Here is a 24603-nt window from a genome sequence, read left to right on the forward strand (position 1 = left end):
CGCGCAGACTAAATTCTTCCTGAGCCCGAGTCCCGTCCAACTTGATGCTCAATTGGATTTTGCGCGCTGCAGATTGTCGTGCTCACTCAAGAAAGCAGATTATCCAAATGAAAAGCTGTCTATTGCCTCACTCTTTTCATCGGAAAGCTCTTGTGTGCCTGCCTGAGAGTCCTTGGCACGAGTTTTGGTGTGGGGAGCGGTGTCTGGGCACCCTTCTTTTAAAGCGACGGCCTTTTTTTTTTGACCAGCCCGCTCCGCTCCGAGTGCGCCTCCCATCAGGACACTGAGCCAGACCGCTTAGCTCCTCTACCACCTAGGCTCCTCGATCATCGGCTGCGAGAAGATGCCGTGGCGGAATGAGAAACACCAAGCCCAGACGGCGTGATTACAGCGCGTTTAGTCAAGACGCAGAGGCGCAATGGCAGCGTGACGGAGAGATAGAAGTCCAAACTCAGTGCAAACCAAGCATTCGGCCCGCTCCGTAGACCTACCAGAGTCCTGAGCATCGAGGGACGACGTAAGAAGGATCGGAACAAGTTGCCGAGCTTGCTCGCGCAGCAGCATATAAAGAAGGACATTCTCTGCAATGCCCACACGCGCAACCTTTCAGTACCTGTGCCCTCGAGGGAAGAAGCAAGCAACCATGAAGCTCAGTGTGAGCGCAAGAAGCTTAGCAGGATCTCACCTCAGGAGGCTGCTGACCCCGTGCAGACAAGCGCATCTACCGTAGCCTGGGCGGCCATGGTCCTGGCTTGGTCGGCTTCGCCCGTTTCTTGTGCCTATTCGTGAGTCTGTGGCCGGCCGCAAGCACAGCGGTCCTAAGGCTGACAGAAGCGTGACAGGACCACGCTCCTCATGGACAGCGAGCCAAGTGAGCATATCGAGAAAGATCCATAGTCACTTCATGCAATGACGCCTTTGCAGTGACGACCTGCACGAGCAACATGAATTATATCGCCACGAAAACGGGGTACTGGGCTTGTAAACAGACAGATAGTTCGTCGATGTTCTGCACGATGGACAGCTACATAGACTTCTACCAGGCCCTCAACGCCTTCAAGAGCCACTGCGGCGCACTGTCAGGCCACACCAATTAGCCGTGCTCGTGCTGAGATTCGAGACGGCGACGAAGGTCTCGTGCTGCTTTTTCTATAGTTGTGCTTTTCCAATGTCATAGCCTTGCGTATGATCGCGAGCCCATAGTGGCAGAGCTGCCTGCAAGAGTGCCTTCGGGTAGTCTTTCCTTCTCTGCAGAGCTGCAAAGTGGCCTGTAGGAGCGGGACAAGTCGACCAGCGCTTTACGACGCCTATACGTCTTTCTCACCCTGGACTTTCTTCGCTCCCTGCCTTGTCAATCGACTCCGGAAAAAGTGGTCAGGAGGATGATTGCGGTCCTTGCCAAGGTGCCTAGTCAGCGCCAGGGGCAGAGCCGCCAACAGAGTTTGCCGTCGTCGCTATTTGAAGTAAACATAGGGTTTATGCGGAAACTGACGGCCAGTGGCGGAAGGCCGCTGTCTCAATTGGGTTTCGCAATTGCACAGAGCGACGGAGATCTTCCACTGTCGAGGGGCGACTCTCACTGACGTGTTGACAGGCAGGATAAAAGAGGGCTGTCTTTCCTTCCTCAGCTCACGCAATCACCGTCAGTCCCATTTCTGTAGAACATCCACACTCTTCTGCTCACTGCCTGCACACCGACTACAGTCAAGTGTCCTCATGAAATTCACGGTCAGTGCCTGTCAGTGGCAGCACAGCGAGGATGTTGACCTTCGACACAGGCCATTTCCCCCTTCCTGGCGCTCGCTCTCGTCGGCCTCTTGGCGCCTGCGGTGCATGGCGATGGGAGTGCGACCTGCACGTGAGTTGTCTCGTTGCCGTGCTCGTCGCTGACGCAGTGCTCACTCGTCTTTGCAATCCAGGACCTACCTCTACGATTTCTACGGCGAGAAGCTCCGTACGTCTCATTTGTGTTCTGCGCCTCACTCAAGCTGACCCTCTCTCTGTGAAAGTGAGCACCTGCCCCTTCGCTAGGACCTGCGTCGGCAGCAACGACAAGGCCTGGAAGTGCCAGGACGTCTTCCACTGCAACAGCATCGGAGCAAACTACGGTAACGTCAAGAGCCTCTTTCATACAGCCTGCAGGAAGCTGGGCGGACAGCCGGACGCTCCGTGATTGAAGCAAGTCTGGAAGCGCCCCACGACGGCCAGGACTAAAGACACGGAGTCGTAGATGTGCAATCTCCAACCCCATGCTCAACGATTGCTGCCATTAAGGCCCTCTGTAGTGAGCCAATGCCCAATGATGCCGCCGTTTGGCCCTCTTGGTGTTGAAACAACGCTCGAGGATTGCTGCTGTACCGCAGGATCAAACGACGGCTGCCGTTTAAGTCCCCTGAACTCAAAGAGCGGGCACAGAAACGAGTCCGCGGACGCAAGCACACAGAGCTAGGGGCAAGGATGGCATGTTGAATTACAGATGTGCACAGGCTTAGAAAGAGAGAAGGAATTAGGTAGTAGTCTACTTGGCCATGCCGCGGCCCGAGTTGGGCGTCCACTTGGCCTCGTAGCTCGCCGACATGTTGACGCCCATGGTCACGTAGCCGATGAGGCCCTGCTGGAGCACGCCGCCGAGGGGCTGGATGTCAAAGGTGGGCATGTAGCCGCCGTCGAACGAGTGCTGAAAGATCTGGAGCGAGTCCTCCCAGTTGCGCGTGCGCTTGCGCCCGGGCATGTGCGCCAGCGGGTTCTCGTTGTACGGCTGCAGCTTGTCGATCTCCATGTTGAGCTTGTCGTCGACAAAGAACTGGCCCGTGTGCGCGAGGCGGCCGCTGACAAAGGTGCCGTTGGGCAGCACGCTCCACTCGGGGTGCACCTTGACATGCACGTGCGTCGCGCGGCCCTGGTAGTAGCCGGGGAAGATGGAGGTGAACTCGGCGACACCGTTGGCATCGGTGGGCAGCGCGCCGCGAAGCCACGTCTCTTCGTCGTTGGTGCGCGGGTAGGCCGAGAGGAGGCCCTTGCGCGGGCCCGACGACGCCGGCTCCTCGTTGACGAGGTCCGGCCGCGGGTCCGGGTGGCCGGCGTAGTAGCCCGTCGCATTGGCGTGCCAGAGGTCGACGAGGACGTTCTGCACGGGCTCGCACGTCTCGACGTCGATGACGCCGACGTTCATCATGAACAGCAGGCCGAGCTGCCACTCGGCCATGTTGCTCCGGATCGGGTGGCCCTCGGTGTGGTAGTAGGGGCCCTCGGTCACCTCGGGGGCGAGGACGCAGGTGGAGTTGCGGATCTTTGTCTCGGTGACGGGCTCGCACGCCATGAGCTTCTTGCCGCTCTCGGCCTCGACCTTGCGCACGACGTCGCCCAGGCCCGCGCCGCCATCGAGCATCATCGACTCGGGCTCAAAGTAGCCGGCGGCAAACAGCTGCTGGTGCGACGTGGGGTCGCCGCCCAGGACGCGCTGGGCAAAGCTGCGCTTCCGCTGGCCCTCGAGCACGGCAATCTGCGGCGCACAGTGGTACGCCGTCGTCTGCCGGTCCAGGAACTGGGCCACCTCGCCGGCCGTCTTTGGCCCGTGGGCGTGGGCGCCCGCCGCGCCCAGCAGGGCTGTTGCGAGGGCGAGGGCTGTTGTCTTCATTTCGTCCTTTTCTCTGGGATGATGAGCTCTTACTCTGGTCGTCGCAGGCGCAGGCGCAGGGACAGTGACAATAATGAGGGACGGGAAGAGGAGCAGGAGTAGCAGGAGCAGGAGCAGCAGCAGGATCAGCACGAAGCGGGGTAGGCGGCAGCGTGCGCCCTTTATAATGCACGCTTCTCCATTCGAGCAGTGGAAAATTATTCGAGGCCCAGAGTGACCCTCCCGACATCGGAAGCCTCGTCGGACAGCCTGGCCGGGCGCGTGGGGGACTCACCTTTTTCCGCTGGGTCAAGCACGTGCCTGGAAGTCTTTCAAGCTTACCTAATCCGGCCCTTCGTCGCTTTTTGCAAAATAGTACCGCTCGATCATCGACGAAGCCCTTCATCGCCAGAAAGAGACCGATCCCACGATGCCGACGCTCGAAGAGATCCAGGACGAGTCGTACAAGGCCGGCCGGCCATTCAATGAAAAGGACGACGACGAGTGGGACGACGAAGACTCGGATGTCCTTGTGCGTATTTCGCAGCGCCTCCCTTGAACCATGGCTGACCCTGGCTGCCCACCAGTCCGACGACGGATCCTCGGATGACGACGACGAGGTGACGGAGCGGGGGCTTGCGCTGCGCGAAGAGACCATCTGGGAGCGCCTCTCTGCACTGCGGGACATTGTGCCACCGTCGACACGGCACCGCATCGCCAGCAGCCTGTCGACTGCCTCGACGTACGTCTACGTCGGCGGAAGGCTCGTCGGCGGCCTGGCCTGGGTCGTCACCACGTCGGCCCTCCTCGTGGGCCTGCCCTATGCGCTTGCTGTTGAGGATGAGGTCCGGGTCGCCATGCAGGAGCGGGAGATTGCAGCGCAGCAGAGCGGCGCACAGCACGTGAGTGTTCCGAGCGAGCCTCTTTCTTCCGAGCCTCTTCTTCCGAGCCTCTTCTTCCTCGCTCTGCCAATGCATGCTGACTCGTGCCGCAGATGATGGGCCCCGGTGGACCGCAACAGGGCACTGCTCCGGGCGCACAGGCGCAAGGCATCCGTCCCCCCGGCTTCTGATGTGTATCATATCGATTCCAGTCTCGCAATCCACCTCTTTTCTCGAGCTGTGCGCTGGCTTTGCGCTACTTGCGACTCTCTGACCATGGCTCACGGGCCTGCAGAGGGCCTGCAAAGGGCCTGCGAGCCCTTAGAAAGCCTTTTATTGACCTGGTCCTTCTCGCACACTCTGAGACAGAAAGCTCAGTCTTGAAAGCTAAGTGCTGCTCTCGCTGTCTCCTCAACCCCCGTAATGCAGGCTTGCACAACCTCCGTGGCACGAGCCTGAAGTTCCTACAATGTGAAAAGAAGATGGACATGTCCTCAGCGGCACGATGAGCCGTCCTGAGTCCTTTCGCTGCTCCCTGACATTGACAAGCGCTCCTTCTTTGCGCCATCTCTCGAAAGGAGAGGCAGCGAGCGAGGTGCTTACGTAAGGATCAAACCTAAACTTTTCCCTCGCGGATTCTTTTTTGTTTCTTCGCAGATGCGCGGCGCTGCTGCTAATCAGATACAATACCCCCCTTGCAAGAATGACGACGGGGCCCTCGCTCGACAAGCTCTCGGCGTGCCTCTGCGATGCGTCGGGCTCTGAGGCGCTCGATGCGCGCTTCCGGGCGCTGTTCTCGCTCAAGGGCCTTGCGGCGGCGGACGGCGCACGCACGCAAGCCGTCATCGACGTGATCGCAGCCGCCTTTGAGGGCAACGACTCGGCGCTCCTCAAGCACGAGATGGCCTACGTCCTGGGCCAGATCAAGGACGTGGGCGCCATGCCGTGCCTCGAGCATGTGCTCGCCGATGCAAAGGAGCACGCCATGGTCCGCCACGAGGTGAGTTCACTCGCCTTGCTCTTGCATGGGCAGACACTGACATCACGTGTCCAAGGCGGCCGAGGCCATGGGCGCCATTGGGTCGACTGTGGCACTGCCTACGCTCAAGCGCTACCTGTCCGACGCAGACGTGAGCGTGCGTGAGACGTGCGAGCTGGCCATCCGCAAGATCGAGTACGAGCAGGGTGGTGGTGGCAGCAGCAAGAGCGGCGACATGAGCGAGGCAGAGGCTATCACGCGGGCGAAGGCAGAGGCCGACAGCGGCGACAACGACGACGAAGACATCAAGAGGTAGGCTGTGGCTGGGCATGTGGTGTCACTTGCCTCCTTTGCTGACGGACGAGCGGCCTCCTCGCCACAGCGCATTCGCACCCATCGATCCGGCTCCCGCCCACAGCACGCGCTCGGCCGAGCTCGTCGCATCGATTGCCACGTACCGCCAGCAGCTCACGGCGGGGCCAAGCCTGCCGCTGTTTGAGCGCTACCGCGCCATGTTCTCGCTCCGCAACGCCGTGCACGCCGCGCGCCGGCTCGAGGCCGAGAGCGTGCGGCGCGGCGACGCAGCCGCGGTCCAGCGCTACAGCCAGGCGGGCACCGACGCCGTGCTCGCCCTGGCCGCAGGCCTCGCCGACGGCAGCGCGCTGTTCAGGCACGAGATCTGCTTCGTCTTTGGCGAGCTGGCCCATGCCGCGTGCGTCGACAGCATGCTCACCGTCCTCGACGACTCGGCCGAGCACGAGATGGTGCGCCACGAGGCGGCAGAGGCCCTCGGCGCCGTCGTCGAGGAGGAGGAGGAGGAGGAGGAGGAGGAGGAGGGAGAGGAAAAGGATGGACAGGTCAAGGGCAAGATCATGGCCAGGCTGCAGCGGTGGGCAGGCGACAAGGAGGCGCCGCGGGTCGTGCGGGAGAGCTGCATCGTCGCCCTCGATGAGATGGCATACAACAACGACCCCTCGCAGTTCCAGCCCGTCGAGGCGTAGCGCCGGCTCTTTCCTTGTACTAGTAATTCATCTTTCGCCTGATCCTAGGCCGCGCCTGAGCAGGGCAGGTGCGTGGCCTGAGCCGCGACTGAGCAGGGCAGCTGTGTGACCTGACCGTGCTCGATCAGGGCTAGTCTTCCCTGCCTACAGAGGCGACTGGCGCGCTGCGCAAGGGTCGCCCGCCGAGTCATAAATTCAGACGCGTCTCCATTCTATGTAGAGTCGCATATAGAGAGTCTCTCACCCTGTCTAGCAACCTCGAGGCAGATGCGACCATGACAGTGTCGGCAACACCCCTCTGCCTGTCCTTTGCCGTCGGCGCGTGCAGCTACGGCCGCCTGCTCGTGGCATGCACGCCCAAGGGCATCTGTGCGGTGCTGCTGGGCGGCATCGGCGGCGTCGGGGCCACTGAGCGCGACCTCGTGGCCGATCTCCGGCGACGCTTCCCCGGCGCGGTGCTGCGGAGCAGCGACGGCACTGCGCGCGAGTCGCTCGACGTCGTGCGGGCCGTCATCGAGGGCACATCGGCCCAGGAGCCGAAGCTGCACCTCATCGGCACGCCGTTCCAGAAGCAGGTCTGGTCCGCCCTCGTCCGCGTGCCCAGCGGCGCCACGGTGAGCTACGCGCAGCTGGCCAAGCGCGCCGGCCTCGAGGCGCGCGACAGCCGCGCCGTAGCGGGCGCATGTGCGAAGAACCACATTGCCGTCCTCGTGCCGTGCCACCGCGTCGTGCGGACCGACGGGGCCATGGGCGGCTACCACTGGGGCACCGACATGAAGCAGGGCCTCCTGGCCGCCGAGAGGGAGAAGCGCACGGGAAAGGCTTTGCCCGTCTGATGATTCCAAGCACTACTGTGACTCATGGCAACTGAGCTCTCTGTTCTGAAGAATATATTTTACTGCAACGGTGGATCTGTCCTACAACGAATTTTCCTGCAGGTGTGTTGTCCTACGACTCTTCTTGCAGGCGATTGTTCGCCAGATGTCGCCTTCAGAGGTGGACGGCCGTGTCCTTGGAGACGAAGCCCACGCTCGTGTTGTCCGGCTTGATGAGCGACTCGCCCGTGTGAATGATAAGAAGCAGCCAGGTGAAGAAGCTCTTGACACCGAGCCCCGCAACATCCCTGCTCTGCTCGAGGGCCTCCTTTGGATCGACGTGGGTGATACTGTACCCCGCGAGGAGCTCGTTGAGCGTGGCAACGCGGCCTGACACGCCCAGCGTCTGGTTCAACAGGTCTTTCTTGGGCAGCTTGGCAAAGGCGTCGCCCACGAACCGGCCCACGTCCTCCTCGGATGTGATTGTGAATTTTGTGTCGCCGGGGCCGACGATCGTCGCCGTCTTTTTCTCGCTGTCGACCGAGGTCAGAAGGGGAAAGACTGAGGTCAGAAGGCCGATGTGAATCTGCAGGTAGGCGAGGCCAAGCTGTAGAGGGCATGCACAACTGTTTAGCATCGATTCGGCAGGAGAAGATCGGACTAGTGTCTCACCTCATTGACAAAGCTCGGGAACGCGAGCTTGCCCAGGAGGAACGGGTGCACCCCCGTGCTGCCCTTTTTGATTGCTTCGAGGTCCACACCCCAGTGGTTGGCCAGGACGAGCTCGGCGCCGGCCTTCTTGGCCGCACGCGCAAGGTTGCTGCCCGACTCGCCCGCAAGCGACTCCTGACCGAGGGCGTTGATGACGACCTCGACGCCTTGGAGGGCCTTGGCGAGCGTGTCGACGTCGTCGTACGATGCGACGACGCGCGCCTCGGCGCCCTCGGCCACCTTGCTCGACGAAGACCGGGTGAGGACGACGACGCGGAGGCCGTGCGACAGCAGCGAGGCGGCGATGTTCTTGCCGATCTGGCCCGTGCCACCGGCGACGGCAAACGAAGTAAAGTGCGAGGACATGCTGATGGGGAGGGGGCTGTTGGTGCTTGAGAGGCCGCTATTGCTGCAGTGCCATCCCTTTAAATATCCCCAGCGAGTCTGTTCCGAAACTGTAAGCGGTGGAGCTTCTTCGTGCGAATCGAATGACAGCGTCGGTCTTCCTGTCTCGTGTGCGTGTGGCTTTACGCCTTAAGTCCGCGTCTTTGTCTAGGATCCGTCACGCAATCTCCGCGTAATTTGCCTGTTCGTCATCTGTTCAACGTAATGGCGGACGCCATCGCCGAGGTGTCACCATGCCAATACTTGCGTTACGGCCGTGCTCTCGGGCGTCACGATGAGACGACGCTGCGGCGATATGGCTTCTTGTCAGTCGACCCCTGGCTGCCAGTGTGATGCGAGCGACACAGAGCAGCTCGCTAAGCAGGGTGCACTACTGGCGGCCCCGTGTCGCTCCGCAGGGCGATTTGGGAGCGGACGGTGCACACTTGCATGCTGCCGTGCACGGGGGCGTTCGTTGCGGCGACTGCTTCGCCCTCGTCTTCTTATATTCCGTTCTTGTGACAGGCAGGATCACTGCCAAAGCGCCCACCACACGTGGTATGTGCCGGGCTCATGCTGACGTCGCGTGGGTGTGCCTTCCGCGGAAGCACGCGCGTCAGCAGGTGTCGGTCCTAAATTTTCAATGAATCAGTAGTGCAAGGCCTGTCAGCCATCACGCCCCCGTCAGCGTCACGGTCAGCAAGTCCTGTCAGCGTCACAATCAGCAGTCCTCCATGGAAGACGTGACATGCTGACGACCAGAGAAGGATGGCAGGAAAGACGCGATTTGCTGACGGCCAAGGAAGGTTATTCGGCAGCCACGAGAAGGAAACATGATGGAGAGACAAGCCATGGTTGCCCATATAAGGGGCTCGCTGAACGGTGGTCATTGCAGTACCAATCTCCCCCCATATCAGACGCGCAAACACGACAGCAATGGCCAAGAACATCGCCATCATCATCGGCTCGATCCGCAAGCAACGCAAGGGCCACCAGGTCGCCGAGTGGATCCACGACCAGCTCAAGCCGCTCGCCGACAAGCAGGGCGCCGCGCTCGAAGTAGTGGACCTGGCCAAGTACCAGCTGCCCATCCACGATGGCAGTCCGGCGATCATGACACAGCTCAAGGGCAAGGGCGAAGAGGGCGAGGGACACGAGTACCCCGATGACAAAGTCAACGCCTGGTCTCGGACGATTCGCAGCCACGACGGCTACGTGTTTGTCACGCCCGAGTACAACGCAGGCATCCCTTCGCCGCTCAAGGCGGCCCTCGACCACATCTACCACGAGTTCGCAGGCAAGCCAGCGCTCATTGTCTCCTACGGTGGGCCTGGCCGTGGCGCTTCATCGGGGCAGCAGCTGGCGACGGTCCTCAAGGCGGTCAAGCTCAACGTGGCCGAGCAGCAGGTGAACATTGCAGCCGCGTCGCGCGCTAGGGGCCCTAACGCGCCGGTCGACGACGAGACACGGGACACGTGGAGCGTCGACGACGTCGTCACGGCCTGGGACTCGTTTAGCAAGCTGTAGATTCCTTCTGTCATGTACCTTGAATGCAATTTTCTAGAATCATGCTGAGACGCAGTGCCACGCTGAAAGAGAAAATAAAAAAAAAATAAAAAACCAAATAAAACCCTCTAATCTCCGAGCCTGCTCTTACGCACGAGGGGTTAGGCCAGGTGCCTGGCTCGTCGCCCCACCAGCGCGCAGATCTTGAGACGATGACAATGCTCGAGCGAGTCAAGGCATCGATGTCGGTCAGTGCGGGCGAGAGGCGGAGGCTGCAGAACAGAGAGGCGCAGCGAAGGCGCAGAGAGAAGCTGCGTCGGATCGGTCTCACAAACGACGAGGTGCGCCAGGTCATTGAGGGCGAGGATGAGCCCGCGCCTGCTCCAGCGCCTTTGATGCCTGTTCCGCCACCGGTGACGGCCCCACGCCAGTCGGACCTCGCTTCTGTCCCCGTCAAGGCGCCGCAGGAGCCCAACTGCCAGCTCGCACAATCCTACTTTGCCTCCAAGTCGTCGGAGAGTGCGCAGCTGCTCATGGACTCCATCACCGCAAAGTGGGTACCAGCTCCCTCTGAACTTGTCATATGCTGATCATGGGCCGCGTGTGCTGCACAGCTTTGCAAAGTGGTCCCTGAGCGACACACAGGCCGACCTGCGCTTCTACCTGTCGACGCAGCCCGAGCTGTTTGACAAGCTCCTCATTGCGCTCCACTTTGCCCACGGCATCTCCGATCGGCGAGATGCTACCGTCTGCCTGCCACAGGACAACGGCCCGTCGATCTACTTTGCCATCATCAAGCTCTACGCCGCACGGGCCAAGGACAAGGCGCTTGGTGGGTCTTCTTCGTCCTACCAGTCGTCCTGGTCGCCGTGCTCGTCAATGTCGCTCCGGGTCGAGGCGCAGCCGCTGTTCGAGGCCGTCATCTCCAACGCGACCCGGCTCGGCTGTTCGTCAGAGGAGATCAGCGACATCGACGCTGTCAGCGGCATCGGCGAAAAGTTCCTGATCGGCAACGGGGAGTGCTGCGTGCGACCGGGCGAGCCAGCCAGTGCTGCGCCGCCGTCTGGCGGCGACGTCACGACGAAAAAGACGCGGGTCGACTGGTCCAACATCCCCGAGAACATGCACCCCACCGCCAAGCAGATGCTCTCGCGCCACTATCCCCTGATTGTGAGATTGACTGAGTGCAGTAACAAGCGCTGGACCCATGCTGACGGCGATGCTCTCTGCAGGACGCAGCGTTTGTGTGGCCTTCGGTGCGCGACAAGGTCCTGTCGCTGCCCGGCATTACCGCAGACGCCGTGTGCTACGACATGATGATCTCGAGCATCGTCAACGAGGGCGACCCCTCCTTTCTCGTCTGGGACAGCGACGCCATGGACCCAGACTCGTGGGAAGTGGGCGAGGCGTTTGCACGCCGGTGGCCGTTCCTCTTCGACCGCGACATCATTGCCCGCTCCAATTGGTGGCGGAAAAAGAGGGGCCTGGGGCCGATCAAGCTCGACGACATCCCCACGCCTTCTCCCAGTGCAGCCTCGTCTACGTGAATCTACCTGTGATACCGCTATGAATCTAGTGTCATGTATTATTTCATACCGCCCTGCGTTGAGGGCATGTCCAGCATCGGGGGCATGCCCAGCATCGAGGGCATGCTCTACATCAACGACTGCCGAGAACAACACTAGGAACAGTGTGGGAGTGAAAGGAGTCAATGGAGATCACACATCTCGCCGGTAGGCGTCCCGCAGCCGGTGGTACCACTTGCGCTCGCCCGCGTGCTCCTCGAGCCGGGGCACCTCGACGTGCTCGCCATCGAGGCCCTTGCTCGTCACGGCGTTCTGCTGCTTGCCCAGGTAGTAGTTGGGCATGAACAGCGTCGCCACGACGGGGATCGCAGCCAGGCAGAGGGCCGTGATGGCGATGATGCCATTCGTCTGCGCATACGCCCGGATCACGCCCTGGCGGATGGGGCTGTCAAACGCGTAGCCGGCGCGCACCTTGATGATGCTCCCGTACAGCTTCTCGAGCGTGGCCAGGGGCACCGTGGGCAGCTCGCGCTGCATGCGCTCCAGCATCATGTTTGTCCAGATCGCCGACGAGATGGCGCTGCCGACCGAGGAGCCCAGGGTGGACCAGAGGCTGAGGAGCGAGATGACCGTCGCCATGTCCTCGTGCGGCACCGAGGCCTGCGAGCCGACGCGCGCGCCCACGACGCTAAAGGAGCCCAGGCAGAAGAGGAGCTGGGCCACCGTCAGGCGCGCCGTGCTCTGCGTCATGGTGTTGGAGCCCGCGTCGACAAAGAGGCCGTAGGCGACGAGCTTGCCGACGGCGCCAAACATCATCAGGTTCTTGTACCGGTGCGTGCTGCGCTGCAGGAGGCCCACAAAGGGCCCCAGCAGGCTCAGGCCCATGGTTGTGATGCCCAGGAAGATGGTCCACTGGTATGTCGTCCAGGGCTTGATGACCCAGACGTAGGAGCTAAAGTAGGTGTTGCGCACCGAGCTGGCCATCTGGTTGAAGACGTCGATGACGACGGCGGCAAGGAAGGCGCGGTTGCGCAGGATCCGGCGCGTCATGAGCGGCTTTGGAGCAACGAAGCACTCGAAGAGGACAAAGCCGACGAGGATGACAAAGCCGACGACGATCATGGCGATCATGCTCGGGTTCGACCAGCCGCCCGACGCGGCCTTGGCGAGCGTGAAGGGCAGCAGAATGAGCGCAAAGGCAAAACCGAGGAGGACAAGCCCAACCATGTCGATCTCGATGAGACCCCGATAGAGCAGGGCGAGCCAGCTGCGCACCGTCTTGGGCCCTGTATCCTCGTCGCCCGAGCGCTGCATCTTGGACCCGGCCATGCTGACCATGCCCATCTTCTTGCCGCGCCACTGCATGACGTACAGCGTGGCAATGGCTGGGCTGATGAGGACGGGCACCATGATGGCAAACATGCCCAGGCCCCAGCGCCAGTGGTCCGGCGCAAAGCCAGAGGCGATGAAGCCGTTGATGGGCACCGTGACGATGAATGGCGTTGAGAGGAGCGAGCCAAAGAAGCCACGCCACTCGAGCGGCGTCAGGTCGCCCACGAGAATGTCGCTCAGCAGGTCCAGGCCGGACTTGCCCACGGCGGTAAAGGAGATGCCGATGACGTAGGCGGCAAACGTGCTCGAGCTGGCTGCGACAACGAAGCCAATGACGTAGAAAAAGACGACGACGCAGTACGTCGTGGGCCGCGAGGTGATGTCGGCCATCTTGCCGATGAAGGGCTTGCTGATCGCACGGATGATCTGGCTCGCAGTCGACACCGCCGCCAGGTTCTCGTGCAGGCCAAAGGTCGACGTGGCCATGGCCGAGAAGACAGTCGTGGTGATGCCCTGGTCGAGGGCGTAGACGAACATGGTGATCATGATTGACACGGCCAGCGCCCACAGCAGCAGCTTCCCCGACCGGCCAGACTTGTAGAGGACGCGGTTGAAGGCCTCGACCTTGGACACGCCGGGCGCCGCACCGTGGGCTGTCTCGTCGTCGGAGCTGCCGTCGGAGGAGGCGCCGTCGAGCGCCTTTTCGCCGTACGCCATCTCGTCTGGGCCTTCTTCGTACTCGCCGGGCGTCTTGGTCTCCTGTGCGTGCTTGGACATGGTGCTGGATAGGGGACTGCTCTTCGCGGGCACCGACGCGGCCTTTAAAGCGCCGCAGAGAGCGAACAACTTCAGAAGCCCAGAAGCCCAGGAGCGCGCAGAAGTTCAGAAGCCCAGAAGCTTAATTTGCCAAGCCGCCGTTCCCGGAGCGCGAAAAGTTTCCAGCGCTGGTACTGCGACTTAGCGTCGTTCCTTGCGGATTATCAGATGCCTTGTCCGTCAAGTGGTGCGACAGCCCTGTCAGCGCAGTATCTGATGTAGGAAGCACATGGTCTCCGCTGTTGACCCTCGGCCAGTTCAGTTCAATTCAAAGATGTGCCACCTCAGCCAGTCCAAGGAGATGCTATCTCGGCCAGTCGAAAGATGCGCTAAGATCGCAGCCAGGCGCTAAAGTTGCAGCCCGTCAGGCGCAGACTCACACGACGTCCATCCGGTTCCTCCCTCTGCGTCGGACGAGGGAGCACACTATATGCCGAAACCCTTGGCTAGGATGATCTCTTGTCTTGATATGCTGTGCCTTGCATCGTTGTGGCTTGCCGGTCGTCCACAGGGAGCGTGTGATTGGGCAGCGACTCTTTCCTGCTTAGGAGTACGCAGTGCGTCGGCTTCCTTCGCCGATGGCGGTACGCAACTTAGCCCTGCTTCCATGTGAGGAAGCCCTGTAAGCTCCGCTCTCTGGTCGCGCAGTGCAAAGAGCTTCGCATTCGATTATCAGTCTGCGCGTCCAAGGCGGGACTTTTGATCCTGATCAGTCATCATGAATGCGTGAACTAATGGCACGAAACTGTCCTGAGGCAGCGGCCCGTCCCACGTTGTGTTCGCCCATCACTGCGATCCACATGCATTGACTACCAGAAACTAAAACAAAAATACAGAGCCCAAGAGATGAAGAGAAAGCTCAGTAGCTGTACCGGAACGCCGGGTGGCGGTGGCCGAGCGACTCCTGCTCCTCGAGCGACAGGCCCTCGATGCGCGCGTCGCGCAGCCCCGCCTCCCTCCGCCGGTTCTCCCGCTGCAGATAGACGGTAAGAAGCGCCGAGATGATCACGAGGCCGCACGCGGCGCCCACGTTGAGCGCGTTGCCCGGCAGGTAGTCGGGCGCGTCCTTTGTGAGGTAGGACCAGCAGGCGATGAGGCCGCCGGCGTTGCCGAGCATGACGACGATGCCGATCGCACCCGCCCTGGCCGAGTCGGAGTTGCAGTTGGCGCTCGCCCAGCCGGGCATCATGGCGCCCATCGGGAACGCGCCCGAGGCGACGAGAAACGAGGCGGCGTAGCGCACGCTCGAGCTCGACACCGATGTGCCCACGTACATTGCATAGCCGACAATCATGAGGAAGCCGGAGCCGACGACAAAGACGCCGCGCATGAGCGTCTTCATCGACAGGTAGGGGATCAGCAGCACAAAGCAGGCGCCCACGACGTACGGGGGCACCGTCAGCAGCTGCTGGTGCACGACGGTCCTGCCTGGGAACAGCGTCTTGACGATGGTGGGCAGGAAGAAGGCGACACCCTGCACAGAGATGTTGTCGAGCAGAAAGGCGACGGCCATGGTGAGCGACGTGGCGTTGAAGATGCCCGCGCGGACCTGCTTGGACCGCATCTTGTCCACGACGACGTCCGAGGCGACCGTCTCGGAGCGCAGACGGGCATTGGCCAGCTCTTTTTCCTCGGCCGAGAGCCAGCGCGCCGTGTCGATGCGGTCGGTGAGGAGAAAATAGGCGATGACGGCGAGGCCGGTGGTGATGATGCCCTCGATGAGGAAGATCATGCGCCAGCGCTCCAGCGAGCCGATGCGGTCGAGCGTCAGGATGCCGCTGGCCAGCAGGCCTCCCACGGCGCCCGCGATGGGTGCGCAGACGATGTACATGGCCAGCCGGAATGCGAGTTCCTCGCGGCGGTACCAGCGCGACTGTGGGCTGGTCTCAGCTGCCGTCGCGGAAAGTCTGAAGAGGAACAGCTCACCAGGTAGTAGGCAATGCCCGGCAGGTGGCCAGCCTCGGCGACGCCGAGCAGGAAGCGCAGCGCAATGGCAGCCCCAAACGAGTGGACAAAGGCCATGCAGAGCGAGAGGATGCCGAAGCAAAAGGTGAGGAATGGCAGCCACTTTCCCGGCCCGACGCGCTTGCACATCAGGTTGCTCGGCAGCTCAAAGAGGATATAGGCCACATAGAAGGCGCTGAGGAGCGTATTGTAGTCGTAGCCCGTCATGCCGAGGTCCATTTCGAGCTTGGCCAGGCGCGCGTTGCCGATGTTGGCTCGGTCAATGAAGCAGAAAAGATACATGACGGCGACGACGGGGATGATGTGCACGTCGATCTTGCGCCGCAGCCGCCCTTCGGCCTTGGCATCGAAGCTGGTGCGCATCACGGCGACGCCCTTTTCCTCGGCATCGCCTGTGCCGAGGACGACGTCGCCCGCCGAGCCCCTGCCGATCGATTTCGTGTCGAGGTCAGACATTGGAAGAGGGAAGAGTGGGGAGTCTGTGAGGGAAAGTCATGGGCGGAGGGAGCTCTTTTATGAAGCGCGAGTGCCTGCCAGAGGTGTGGCTTTTGACGTCTCTAGCGCGGCTGGTTCCTGGTCTTGGCGGTGGGGCCCCGCAAAGTGAACCCTCCTCCGGCATTTCCGTCGCCTTCCATCCGGGATGTCGCCGCGCAGTGGTGGCTTGGCAGATTTCCAATCTCCACGTTTCCAACACTCTACACGCTGGTCCAGAATCGGAACGGACTGCCAGAGCCGGACCGGGGGAGCTGTTGGGTCCTACGTAGCTCGATCGACCACCTATTAAAGATCAGGTATCTGGGCCCGCCACCAGAGCGGAGTGGCTGGACCCTCTGTGAACGGGAAGCTCACCCCTTCTGACGATTGCTTCTCCTCCGCCGTGATTTCCGCCGCCTTTCTGCTCTTCTCTTAGTCAGGGGTCGACTGGGGATCTCTGTCCGTGTCGCTTGATGGCTGTAGCATGGATATCGCGCGATAGGAGTGGGTCTCCTGGCGCCACAGTTGTGTGTAAGCCACGCCCTGGGCCCTCGCAGAGCAGTCGCGGACGAAGACGCCGCTTCTGATAAGGTCAGGCGAGCTGCTGCACCTCACTTGATGCTGCTGCAGCGCTTGCACTAGTTGAACGAAAGGCGCAGTCCCCTCGCTCAAGGTCAACTTCTCTTCCATGTCGGCTTGTGAGGCGGCGATTCGACCGAGGCTGGGGCAACTCCTCGCGATTGTCGCGAGGAGCAGCGCGCCGAGTATGTCGTGTTAGACGTCAAGGCCTTCGAAGGTGCTGTGGCAGCGTCCGAAGCATTACTGCATTGCGTGATGTACTGCGCCAAGGAGATTTACATCGAGTGAATCAACTATCTCTCGCTTGTTAAGAATCCAGATTCCCGCCCGGGAGATGGAGAGACTGCAACATGCGCTCTGTAGGCATCGGTTCTTTCGCCGGATCAGCACAGCGGTGGCGATGGCGCAGCGAGAAGGTATGCGGGACAGAGTAGCAAGTGTCTTCGAGTATGCCCGAGAATTGAAAACGCGCCCTGATTCCCCCTCTGATCGCAGAGACGACGTCCGCCCCGCGCAGTGCCAACGCCCGTGTGCCTTCACAACCGGCGTGATTGCCGTCGGACAAAAGCCAGAGGCGCCCATCTGCTGCAGAGATTCTACCTGGCGCACTTTCCCGTCGATTAGCCCGCATCGTTTATGTCTGTGAGGGCTAATCCCTTCAGCGCATCAAAAATGGCGCTCGCGTCCGTCTGTCAGGACCAGCAACCGAGGCTGAGCGACACGGTGCGAGACAAGAGGCAAGACTGTCTCATTGCGCTTGAGCAGGGCTGGTGTCGGACTGCTGCTGGAAAGGCTGTGCTTGCTGCAGCCTCGTCAGCCCTTTGGCAGCCTCGTTATGTGAATCACGCTCGGCTTGTATGGCTATACGCCCGTTCAGACCGCGAGCAAGGCTATAAAAGAAGCCCCTGGAGCGCAGTCTTGATCCCCCAAAAATCAGCAGTCCTCTTCAACCTCCTCCAGGAACATGGTCAAGTTCACCATCTGCCTTTTTCTCTGGGCCCTCACTCATCTGCCTCACGCAAATTCTGTCGACACATACTATGGCGGTCTTCGCGTCATCCACACCGGCGACGCCGCTTACTGGGACACGGGAGTCCTCAACTACTTTGCGCGATGGTCTAAAAGCTATAACATGTTCGCCGGCAAAGGTCTCGATCAGCCAAGGGGACATCTCGTCAAATTTGATGCCGATTTCAAGCCCGACGACGACGCCGACGACCAGTCCGGTGCATTCAGCTTCGTCTCCGTTTACGGCGAGACAGTCGAGCCCCGTGCTGTTTTTAGAATCGTGGAGAGCTACACGGGATCGAATCCGGCTAAACAGCGTTCGTTTCAGCCACAGGGAGAAGTCGAGGCCGACGGATCCTTTTACGACCTCTACTCGGTTTGGCATGGCTCAGGGACCCCTGATAACGGCGAACCATACTTTGAGCTGTGGTCGGTGCGCCGTACACAGCGTACCGAGTGCCTTGTATCTGTCAACGAGCACAGTCGAGCTTGGGCAGGGCGTGGCATACTTCTGGGAACGCATACCCATCGGCTTGTGACGACAGAAAGTCAAGCCAGCGCTGGACATTGTACCATGGCGATTGACACGATCTGAGTCTTGTCGTGGTGCCTTTCCTCCTAGAGACTAATCCGTCGCAATATCAGTCAGTGTCTGTAGACGAAGAGCGTGACTTGTGTGAGGTGAGCTGCCCCTTGAATATCTCCGCTGCCATGTCACAGCTCCAATACACGCTCTCGCCTCTCGCACCACCAAAGTCCGAGCGGCATCGAACTCGAATCTTATCTCCGATTCTCCACAGCGTCAGTCTCCTAGCGCGACTTCGGCAAACCGTTCCGCATCGCCAGAGCGGCAGCAACCACCACCACCATCTCGAACTACCCCGCCGCACGATGACACTCACGGTCCACCACCTCCAGGTCTCGCAGTCGGAGCGCGTCGTCTGGCTCTGTGAGGAGCTGGGCGTGCCGTACACGCTGAAGCTGCACCAGCGCGCCCCCATCTTTTCGCCCCAGTCGATCAAGGACCTCAACCCGCTCGGCCAGGCGCCCGTGATCCAGGACGGCGACCTCACGCTGGCCGAGTCGGCCGCCGTCGTCGAGTACATCATCCACAAGCACGGCGGCGGCAGGCTCTCGCTGGCCCCCTCGCACCGCAACTACGCCGACTACCTCTACTGGTTCCACATGTCCAACAGCAACCTGCAGCCCCTCGTGCTGACCCTCCTGCACCTCTCTAGCGTCGGCAACCCCGGCGACCGGCTGGCGAGTACCCAGGCGCGCTTCGACAACCTGCTCACCCTCCTCGACAACCGGCTCACGAAAAACACCTGGCTGGCGGGCGACGAGTTCACCGCGGCAGACATCATGATTGTCTTTACGCTCACGACGATGCGTGTCTTTTACGCCTTTGACCTCAGCGGCCGCCCGGGCATCCTTGCCTTTCTCGATCGTGCCACAAAGAGAGAGGCTTACAAGCGCGCCAGGGCAAAGGGCGATCCCGAGCTGGAGCTCATGATCCAGGGCCCGGCCCCCAAGCCATTCATCGCGCGTCTCAAGGAGGCCGGCAGGATTTGACCAGCAAAAAGAAAGCGTCCGTCAGATAGAGGTGACAATTTGCTTAGCAATGCAATTCAATTCCCTGTCGATGACCACGAATGAAGAGTCAAGATCTTGCGTTTCTCACGCCCGCTTCTTCCTTGCGGAATCCTGCTTGGCCCAAACCTTAAAACGGGCGATTCTCCAGGCAACCAGCCTCCGATTTTAATCCCTCTCCACTGCATTCTCTGCATCACCCTGCGCCGGGCCGGAGATAGGCGTGCCTGCCCTGTCTCGATGGCCTGGGCGGCGCGCGATGGTGTCCTCGACGACAGCTGCAGCCCAGACGATGGCCACGTGGGCCGCTGTCCGCGGCCGACGAATCCCGACGTGCAGGGCGCCCGCGGTCGGTCGTCGTCGGGCGGTGCGCACAGGCCACCTGTCGAACAAGACCCATAAAAGGCGGTGCGATCCTTGAACGAGAGGAGCAGGCAGCATGTCGCAGCGACAGTGGAAGCTGCCTGAGCAGCCGAGGCGCACGTCATTCGACTGCCTCACGCTAGAGACGACCAAAGTGCCCACGGTATTGCCGGGCGAGGTGCTCGTTGCGGTCAAGGCGTGTTCTCTGAACTATCGAGACCTGATCATTGCACAGGGAACACACTCCCTGCCTCAGAGAGGAAAGCCAGTGATCCCCGTGTCCGACGGCGCTGGCGAAGTCGTCGCCGTGGGCGAAGGGGTGACGAGCTTCCAGAAGGGCGACCGCGTCTGCGCCCTCTTCTTCCAGGACTTTCTCAAGGGAAGCGTGCCGACGGCGGCAGAGAGCAACTCGCGGGGCGGGAGCCTGCGCGACGGCTTTCTTTGCCAGTATCGCTGCGTGAGTTGTATGTAAAGTGCTTGGAGGGTACAGGACTCATCCACTGCGCAGCTCCCCGAGCATGCGCTCGTCCATGCCCCCCACCACCTGACGTTCGAAGAGGCCTCGACGCTGCCGTGCGCGGCGGTCACGGCCTTCAATGCCCTCTTCGGACACTCGTCCAACGTCGTACAGGCGGGCGAGACGGTGCTGTGCGAGGGCACAGGCGGCGTGTCCGTCTTTGGCGTGCAGCTGGCGCTGGCCGCCGGCGCAAAAGTCGTCCTGACCTCTTCGTCCGACGACAAGCTCGCCAGGGTCCGATCGCTCGTGTCGGCCGAGAAGCAGGCGCGGCTGACGACCGTCAACTACAAGACGGAGCCCAACTACGACAAGGACGTCTTCCGCGTCTCGGACGGCGAGGGAGCCTCACACGTGCTGGAGATTGGTGGCGCAGGGACGCTGGAGAAGGCGTTTGCGTGTGTGAAGCGAGGAGGGATGATCAGCAATATTGGCTTTGTGGCCGGCGGGCCCGGCGTTCAGCTGCCGGACATCCCGACAATGTCGTTTTCCAAGGGCGTCATCTACCGGGGCACTATGGTGGGGAGCAGGGAGCAGTTTGTTGCGCTCAACCGGTGCCTCGAAGCGCACGACATTCGGCCCGCCGTCGACCGTGTCTTTGCCTTTGACGAGGCCAAGGAGGCCTACAAGTACCAGTGGAGCGCGTCTCACGTCGGCAAGGTTGTCATTTCGTGTGTGTCGTCAGAGTAGATGCTACTGCATTCTTCTTGGAACTTTGTTGAAAAAAAAAAAGAGCCCGCAGTAAGGGCGGATTTACATTCATGGTCTGACAAGGGGAAGTTTCAGATAGACGGACTAGACAACGGCCGTGATTGTGACCCGAATGATCTGCTCCCGAGCATCGAACTGCGACTTTGACGTCAGTGGAGTGAGATGCGGCCACGCAGCACTGCCAGACACTCACGGGACCATCCTCTTCGGCGAGCGCTGCCCTCGTCCGCCGATAGATTTCTTCGATGAGCCACTGGCGGGCGACGTCGACCGCGGTCGACACCACCAGTTTGGCTGCAACGCCGACACTTGGCAGCTTTGATGCATCCTTGCCCAGATTGCGGGCGGAGTGCTGGAGGGGTTTTGCCGCGGGATAGTAGGAGGGATCTGTGCGGAGAGACACGTCTCTGCTGAGCAGGCACACCGAAACGCAAGAATACAAGCAACCTACAAATATGCGTCATGGTGTCGCAGGCCTCGTCGATCGAAAAGAGCGCCGACTTGCCCTCGAAAAAGGCCATCTGCTCCGACAGAGCTGCGTTCAAGGGGCCCATCTCCACGTGGTCCTTGTAGCCCAGACGGAGCGTGGCGGTGTAGAAGCCTGGGATGAAGCTGCCGCCGTCGACGAGCGGCCGCACGACGAGCCGCTTCTCCTCTTCGATGGAGGGCACAGCAAACGTCTGCCTGGCCAAAAAGACGGTGCGCGTGCCCGTGGATGGGTACATGGTGAGGAAGTGGGCGAAGCTGTGGGGTACGGTCACGGCTTGGGCGTTGTCGTGACCAGCCTGGGGCGACGATGTGGCTCCATTGGCCCACTCTGGGGCCGCAGCGACGGGCCTCCAGAAGATCGTCGAGCAGTTGTTGCGGAGAAGCGGCTTTTCGCGGCCGTCGAGCGCCCTGACGAGGAGGGAGCCCTGGTCCGACGTAGCATCTGGACCAGCGACGAGAAAGTCCGACAGCAGGACACGGTTCGCGCGGTCGAAGGTGTCTGCGGCCGCGTCACACTGTCAGGATGGCCGCCGAGTCTGAAATAGCTGTGCCAACTCACCGACGAGCTGGGTGCCCCACGTCCACAGAAGCATGATCAGCCACAGGACCGCACCAATGGTCAGGCTGAACCAGGCTCCCTCGGGCACTTTTTTCGCCACGGCGCCCCAAAGCAGCGCATCGACAAAACCAAAGGCGACGAAAAAGAGCAGGCCCAGGACCCAGGGCAGGCGCTTGACAAAGAAGATGCTCAGGGCAATCTCAAAGGTCGTGATCAGCATTACCGTGATGACCGCGAATCCGTATGCTGTGTGGGCGGGTGAGTCATGGGAACAGAGCGTGGCTGACTGAGGCTACCCACCGTTGAGAAGCTTGGCCGAGGACCCAAACGCGCCCACGGCGACGATGATGAGGACGCCGAGCGTATAATTGACGACGGGGACTGTGTGTAGAGTGAGAAACCTGCGCAGAGTAGCTGAATCGAGCAGGCCACTCACTGTACACTTGGCCGTAGTCATCGCTGGGGAACTTTTGCTTGAGCGACGGGAGACAGCGCATGTGGACGAGCTGGCTGACGATGCTGAAGCAGGCGGTGAGGAGTGCCTGACTGGCGATGATCTGTGGTCGAGGGTCAGCTGGGGGAGCTTCAAGTTGTCACACGCTACCCACGGTCGCAAGGAGGCCCGTCGCAAAGCCGATCCAGTACACGGCGTTGCCCTGGCCGCCGGGAATCGTCAGGTAAAAGATGTTTGGCCTGTGATGCGTCAGCTTTGGCTTTGGCTCAGAAGAGGGAGTCTCGCTGCTCACAGGACAGTGGGGCCATCGGTGATGAGCTTGGCGCCCTGGCCCAGGTAGGCCAGCATCAGGCTCGGATAGACGACGAGCACGAGCGGGATCTGGATGCCGCGGCGACCCAGCTGGCCCAGGTTGGCGAACAGGGCCTCGCAGCCGGTGATGGCCAGGAGCACGCCCCCGAGCGCGTCGTAGTTGCCCGTCCTCACAAAGTCTGATGTTCCGTCAGCTCGCCGCCAGGCATATCAGAACCAAGAATACCTACACAGAACAGCGCGCGACGGGTCGTAGGCGCGCCAGATGCCCGGGTAGGCGTGGCAGTTGACGGCGCCTGTGATGAAGAGGAAGAGGAACCAGAGAAGGACGCAGGGGCTGAAAAGGAACGCGAGCCGCTTGACACCGAGCGACTGCAGCAGCACCAGTGCGGCGAGAATGGCGATGGAGATGGGCACCGTCGCGTTGCCGATCTCTGGCTTGACGACGCGGATGCCCTCCGCGGCAGAGAGCACCGAGACAGCGGGCGTCAGGACGCCGTCGGCCATCTGCCACAAGGATGCTGTGAGCTTGATCCTTGGAAGCATGTCTTGAGCACACCCACTGTGAGTGCGGAGCCGAGCAGGGCGATTGCGCACAGGAGGGGCTTGCACCACCGATACCTGAGCAAAAGCGCACGGCGGTCCTTGTTCTTGCCCGATGGCTGCTCTTCGTCCCTCTCTGCCGTGTCCTCGTCGCAGATGCGACGGGGAAAGAGACCTTGGTAGAGCGCAAACGTCTTTGGGCCCGAGTTGTCAGCAAGAGCACGATATCAAATAACCGCAGCGCACTCACGCCGCCTTCTCCCAGGCCCGTGCCGAATCTCAGGACTGCAGATCGCATCAGCTGCCGTAGCATCGGAGAACGCATCAAGAACATACCAATGGCGGCGTACTTGACCATGACGACGATGGTAAAGATCCAGCTACAGAGAGGGTTTAGCTCGGTCCGCTTATGGAAGTAGCGCCTGCTCTTACACGATGGTGGAGATGATGCCTATGACGTCCTCTTTCGGGGGGACTGGACCGTCGGTTGGCTAGTTGACATGATCAGTATATGCCCACATTTCCTGCCCTGATTCCCGATACACATACAAAGATGCCGTTCAGCACATAAAGTGGCGACGTGCCAATGTCACCGTACACGACCTGGCGATCGCCTCATTCAGCAAGGAAGATGAAGACAGACGGGAGAAGACCACCTCACCCCAAGCGCCTGGAAAGCAAGCCGGCCGACAGCCCACTTGTCGCTGGAGAGGGCGTCGAGTGGCGGGGCAGCAGGCAGCGTAAAGCTGCGTGGAAAGAAGCGCGTCTGCGACGCCACTGTCTCCCGCTGGCCTGCGTCTCCGCCACTCTCGAATGTCATCTCGCTCTTGTCGACTGCATCTTCGCTGATCTCGGCCACGTCTTCAATGTCGGCGACACCGCGTCGCGCACCGTTGTCGACGATGATGGAATCAGCACGCTCAAACATAAGCTCACAACCTGCAGGAAGAAGTTGGCAGGAAAAGGGGGGGAGGGCAGGCAGACTCAGCCTTGCCCCCGTCTCTTTAAGGCGCGCCTGGCTACCAAGACGGCCGCTATCAGGACGGCTGCTATCAGGACGGGTGAAGTTTTTCCACTGGCTCCGACCTTGCCCTCAACCCTAGCATGACTATTTTGTTGACAGGTACAGTGAGATCGACGAAGTTAAATTATAAGATAAGGAGCGGACCCGTTCCTGGCATATAGAAACGTGCCTGATGTTTCCAAAGTCTGGATCTATTTCTGGCGCGCCTCACCCTCAGCCCACGTCTCGACTGGCACCTGCGACTAGGTCCGCGGCAGGCCCCTCTCGCTCGCTTACCTCGGCACCCTTTGAGAGTCGAGCAGCGACGCGGCAACGGTCTTGAGAAGGTTGCCTAGGATGCCGAGACGCACGAGGGCGAGACCAACGAGCATCCCTCTACCTCGATGTCAGCTTGGGAACTGCCTCGACAATCTCAGATGACAAAGCTGGAGATACGCGTCCTTGAGCA

At 61.0% G+C, this 24603-nt stretch overlaps 14 protein-coding genes across 14 annotated transcripts; 9 read left to right on the forward strand and 5 right to left on the reverse strand.

Annotated features, from left to right (window-relative positions):
* The first annotated feature begins 230 nt into the window (after positions 1 to 230).
* FA10DRAFT_280653 (hypothetical protein) lies at positions 231 to 1184 on the forward strand. The gene is made up of 4 exons (XM_025523633.1): positions 231 to 655; positions 712 to 785; positions 843 to 871; positions 925 to 1184. The coding sequence occupies exons 1-4, from the start codon at positions 587 to 589 to the stop codon at positions 1095 to 1097; spliced, it is 345 nt and encodes a 114-aa protein (XP_025376910.1). The 5' UTR covers positions 231 to 586; the 3' UTR covers positions 1098 to 1184.
* Positions 1185 to 2518: 1334 nt separating this feature from the next.
* On the reverse strand, positions 2519 to 3637 carry FA10DRAFT_232307 (aromatic compound dioxygenase; the record flags this gene model as incomplete). The annotated part of the gene is made up of 1 exon (XM_025518901.1): positions 2519 to 3637. One exon carries the CDS (start codon positions 3635 to 3637, stop codon positions 2519 to 2521), a length of 1119 nt encoding a protein of 372 aa, XP_025376911.1.
* A 626-nt stretch (positions 3638 to 4263) lies between these two features.
* FA10DRAFT_222992 (mitochondrial import translocase, subunit Tom22) lies at positions 4264 to 4521 on the forward strand (the record flags this gene model as incomplete). Its single annotated transcript, XM_025518569.1, has 1 exon — positions 4264 to 4521. A coding segment is annotated over one exon (258 nt), but the record flags the coding sequence as incomplete, so codon positions are not given.
* A 408-nt stretch (positions 4522 to 4929) lies between these two features.
* Positions 4930 to 6477, forward strand: FA10DRAFT_295530 (ARM repeat-containing protein; the record flags this gene model as incomplete). Its single annotated transcript, XM_025524474.1, has 4 exons — positions 4930 to 5497; positions 5553 to 5788; positions 5859 to 6042; positions 6085 to 6477. Exons 1-4 carry the CDS (start codon positions 5201 to 5203, stop codon positions 6475 to 6477), a joined length of 1110 nt encoding a protein of 369 aa, XP_025376913.1. The 5' UTR covers positions 4930 to 5200.
* A 212-nt stretch (positions 6478 to 6689) lies between these two features.
* FA10DRAFT_152185 (methylated-DNA--cysteine S-met) lies at positions 6690 to 7573 on the forward strand. Its single transcript, XM_025518106.1, has one exon. It carries the CDS (start codon positions 6753 to 6755, stop codon positions 7311 to 7313), a length of 561 nt encoding a protein of 186 aa, XP_025376914.1. The 5' UTR covers positions 6690 to 6752; the 3' UTR covers positions 7314 to 7573.
* Positions 7408 to 8554, reverse strand: FA10DRAFT_152171 (NAD(P)-binding protein). Its single transcript, XM_025518105.1, has 2 exons — positions 7965 to 8554; positions 7408 to 7899 (listed from the first exon to the last, which is right to left on the reverse strand). The coding sequence occupies exons 1-2, from the start codon at positions 8367 to 8369 to the stop codon at positions 7468 to 7470; spliced, it is 837 nt and encodes a 278-aa protein (XP_025376915.1). The 5' UTR covers positions 8370 to 8554; the 3' UTR covers positions 7408 to 7467.
* Positions 8555 to 8641: 87 nt separating this feature from the next.
* FA10DRAFT_152196 (hypothetical protein) lies at positions 8642 to 9208 on the forward strand. Its single transcript, XM_025518107.1, has 2 exons — positions 8642 to 9095; positions 9155 to 9208. The coding sequence occupies exon 1, from the start codon at positions 8741 to 8743 to the stop codon at positions 9032 to 9034; it is 294 nt and encodes a 97-aa protein (XP_025376916.1). The 5' UTR covers positions 8642 to 8740; the 3' UTR covers positions 9035 to 9095; positions 9155 to 9208.
* Positions 9179 to 9961, forward strand: FA10DRAFT_152169 (flavo protein). Its single transcript, XM_025518104.1, has one exon. The coding sequence runs from the start codon at positions 9324 to 9326 to the stop codon at positions 9912 to 9914; it is 591 nt and encodes a 196-aa protein (XP_025376917.1). The 5' UTR covers positions 9179 to 9323; the 3' UTR covers positions 9915 to 9961.
* An 84-nt stretch (positions 9962 to 10045) lies between these two features.
* FA10DRAFT_268234 (hypothetical protein) lies at positions 10046 to 11830 on the forward strand. The gene is made up of 3 exons (XM_025522244.1): positions 10046 to 10446; positions 10508 to 11063; positions 11126 to 11830. The coding sequence occupies exons 1-3, from the start codon at positions 10112 to 10114 to the stop codon at positions 11438 to 11440; spliced, it is 1206 nt and encodes a 401-aa protein (XP_025376918.1). The 5' UTR covers positions 10046 to 10111; the 3' UTR covers positions 11441 to 11830.
* FA10DRAFT_268235 (hypothetical protein) lies at positions 11456 to 13775 on the reverse strand. Its single transcript, XM_025522245.1, has one exon. It carries the CDS (start codon positions 13526 to 13528, stop codon positions 11612 to 11614), a length of 1917 nt encoding a protein of 638 aa, XP_025376919.1. The 5' UTR covers positions 13529 to 13775; the 3' UTR covers positions 11456 to 11611.
* Positions 13776 to 14426: 651 nt separating this feature from the next.
* FA10DRAFT_253968 (MFS general substrate transporter) lies at positions 14427 to 15895 on the reverse strand (the record flags this gene model as incomplete). Its single annotated transcript, XM_025519711.1, has 2 exons — positions 14427 to 15440; positions 15494 to 15895. The coding sequence occupies 2 exons, from the start codon at positions 15893 to 15895 to the stop codon at positions 14427 to 14429; spliced, it is 1416 nt and encodes a 471-aa protein (XP_025376920.1).
* Positions 15896 to 17526: 1631 nt separating this feature from the next.
* On the forward strand, positions 17527 to 19243 carry FA10DRAFT_303025 (glutathione S-transferase). The gene is made up of 2 exons (XM_025525198.1): positions 17527 to 18022; positions 18394 to 19243. The coding sequence occupies exons 1-2, from the start codon at positions 17550 to 17552 to the stop codon at positions 19166 to 19168; spliced, it is 1248 nt and encodes a 415-aa protein (XP_025376921.1). The 5' UTR covers positions 17527 to 17549; the 3' UTR covers positions 19169 to 19243.
* A 333-nt stretch (positions 19244 to 19576) lies between these two features.
* FA10DRAFT_268237 (putative alcohol dehydrogenase) lies at positions 19577 to 20821 on the forward strand. Its single transcript, XM_025522246.1, has 2 exons — positions 19577 to 20006; positions 20058 to 20821. Exons 1-2 carry the CDS (start codon positions 19626 to 19628, stop codon positions 20751 to 20753), a joined length of 1077 nt encoding a protein of 358 aa, XP_025376922.1. The 5' UTR covers positions 19577 to 19625; the 3' UTR covers positions 20754 to 20821.
* A 5-nt stretch (positions 20822 to 20826) lies between these two features.
* On the reverse strand, positions 20827 to 24223 carry FA10DRAFT_303027 (potassium transporter). Its single transcript, XM_025525199.1, has 15 exons — positions 23793 to 24223; positions 23681 to 23734; positions 23564 to 23622; positions 23468 to 23511; positions 23382 to 23416; positions 23152 to 23325; positions 22819 to 23095; positions 22569 to 22767; positions 22431 to 22515; positions 22259 to 22379; positions 22123 to 22203; positions 21823 to 22068; positions 21226 to 21762; positions 20968 to 21161; positions 20827 to 20909 (listed from the first exon to the last, which is right to left on the reverse strand). The coding sequence occupies exons 1-15, from the start codon at positions 24057 to 24059 to the stop codon at positions 20859 to 20861; spliced, it is 2424 nt and encodes an 807-aa protein (XP_025376923.1). The 5' UTR covers positions 24060 to 24223; the 3' UTR covers positions 20827 to 20858.
* Positions 24224 to 24603: the final 380 nt, after the last annotated feature.

The sequence above is a fragment of the Acaromyces ingoldii genome (genome assembly GCF_003144295.1).
Source record: "Acaromyces ingoldii strain MCA 4198 unplaced genomic scaffold FA10scaffold_4, whole genome shotgun sequence".
NCBI lineage: Eukaryota > Fungi > Basidiomycota > Exobasidiomycetes > Exobasidiales > Cryptobasidiaceae > Acaromyces > Acaromyces ingoldii.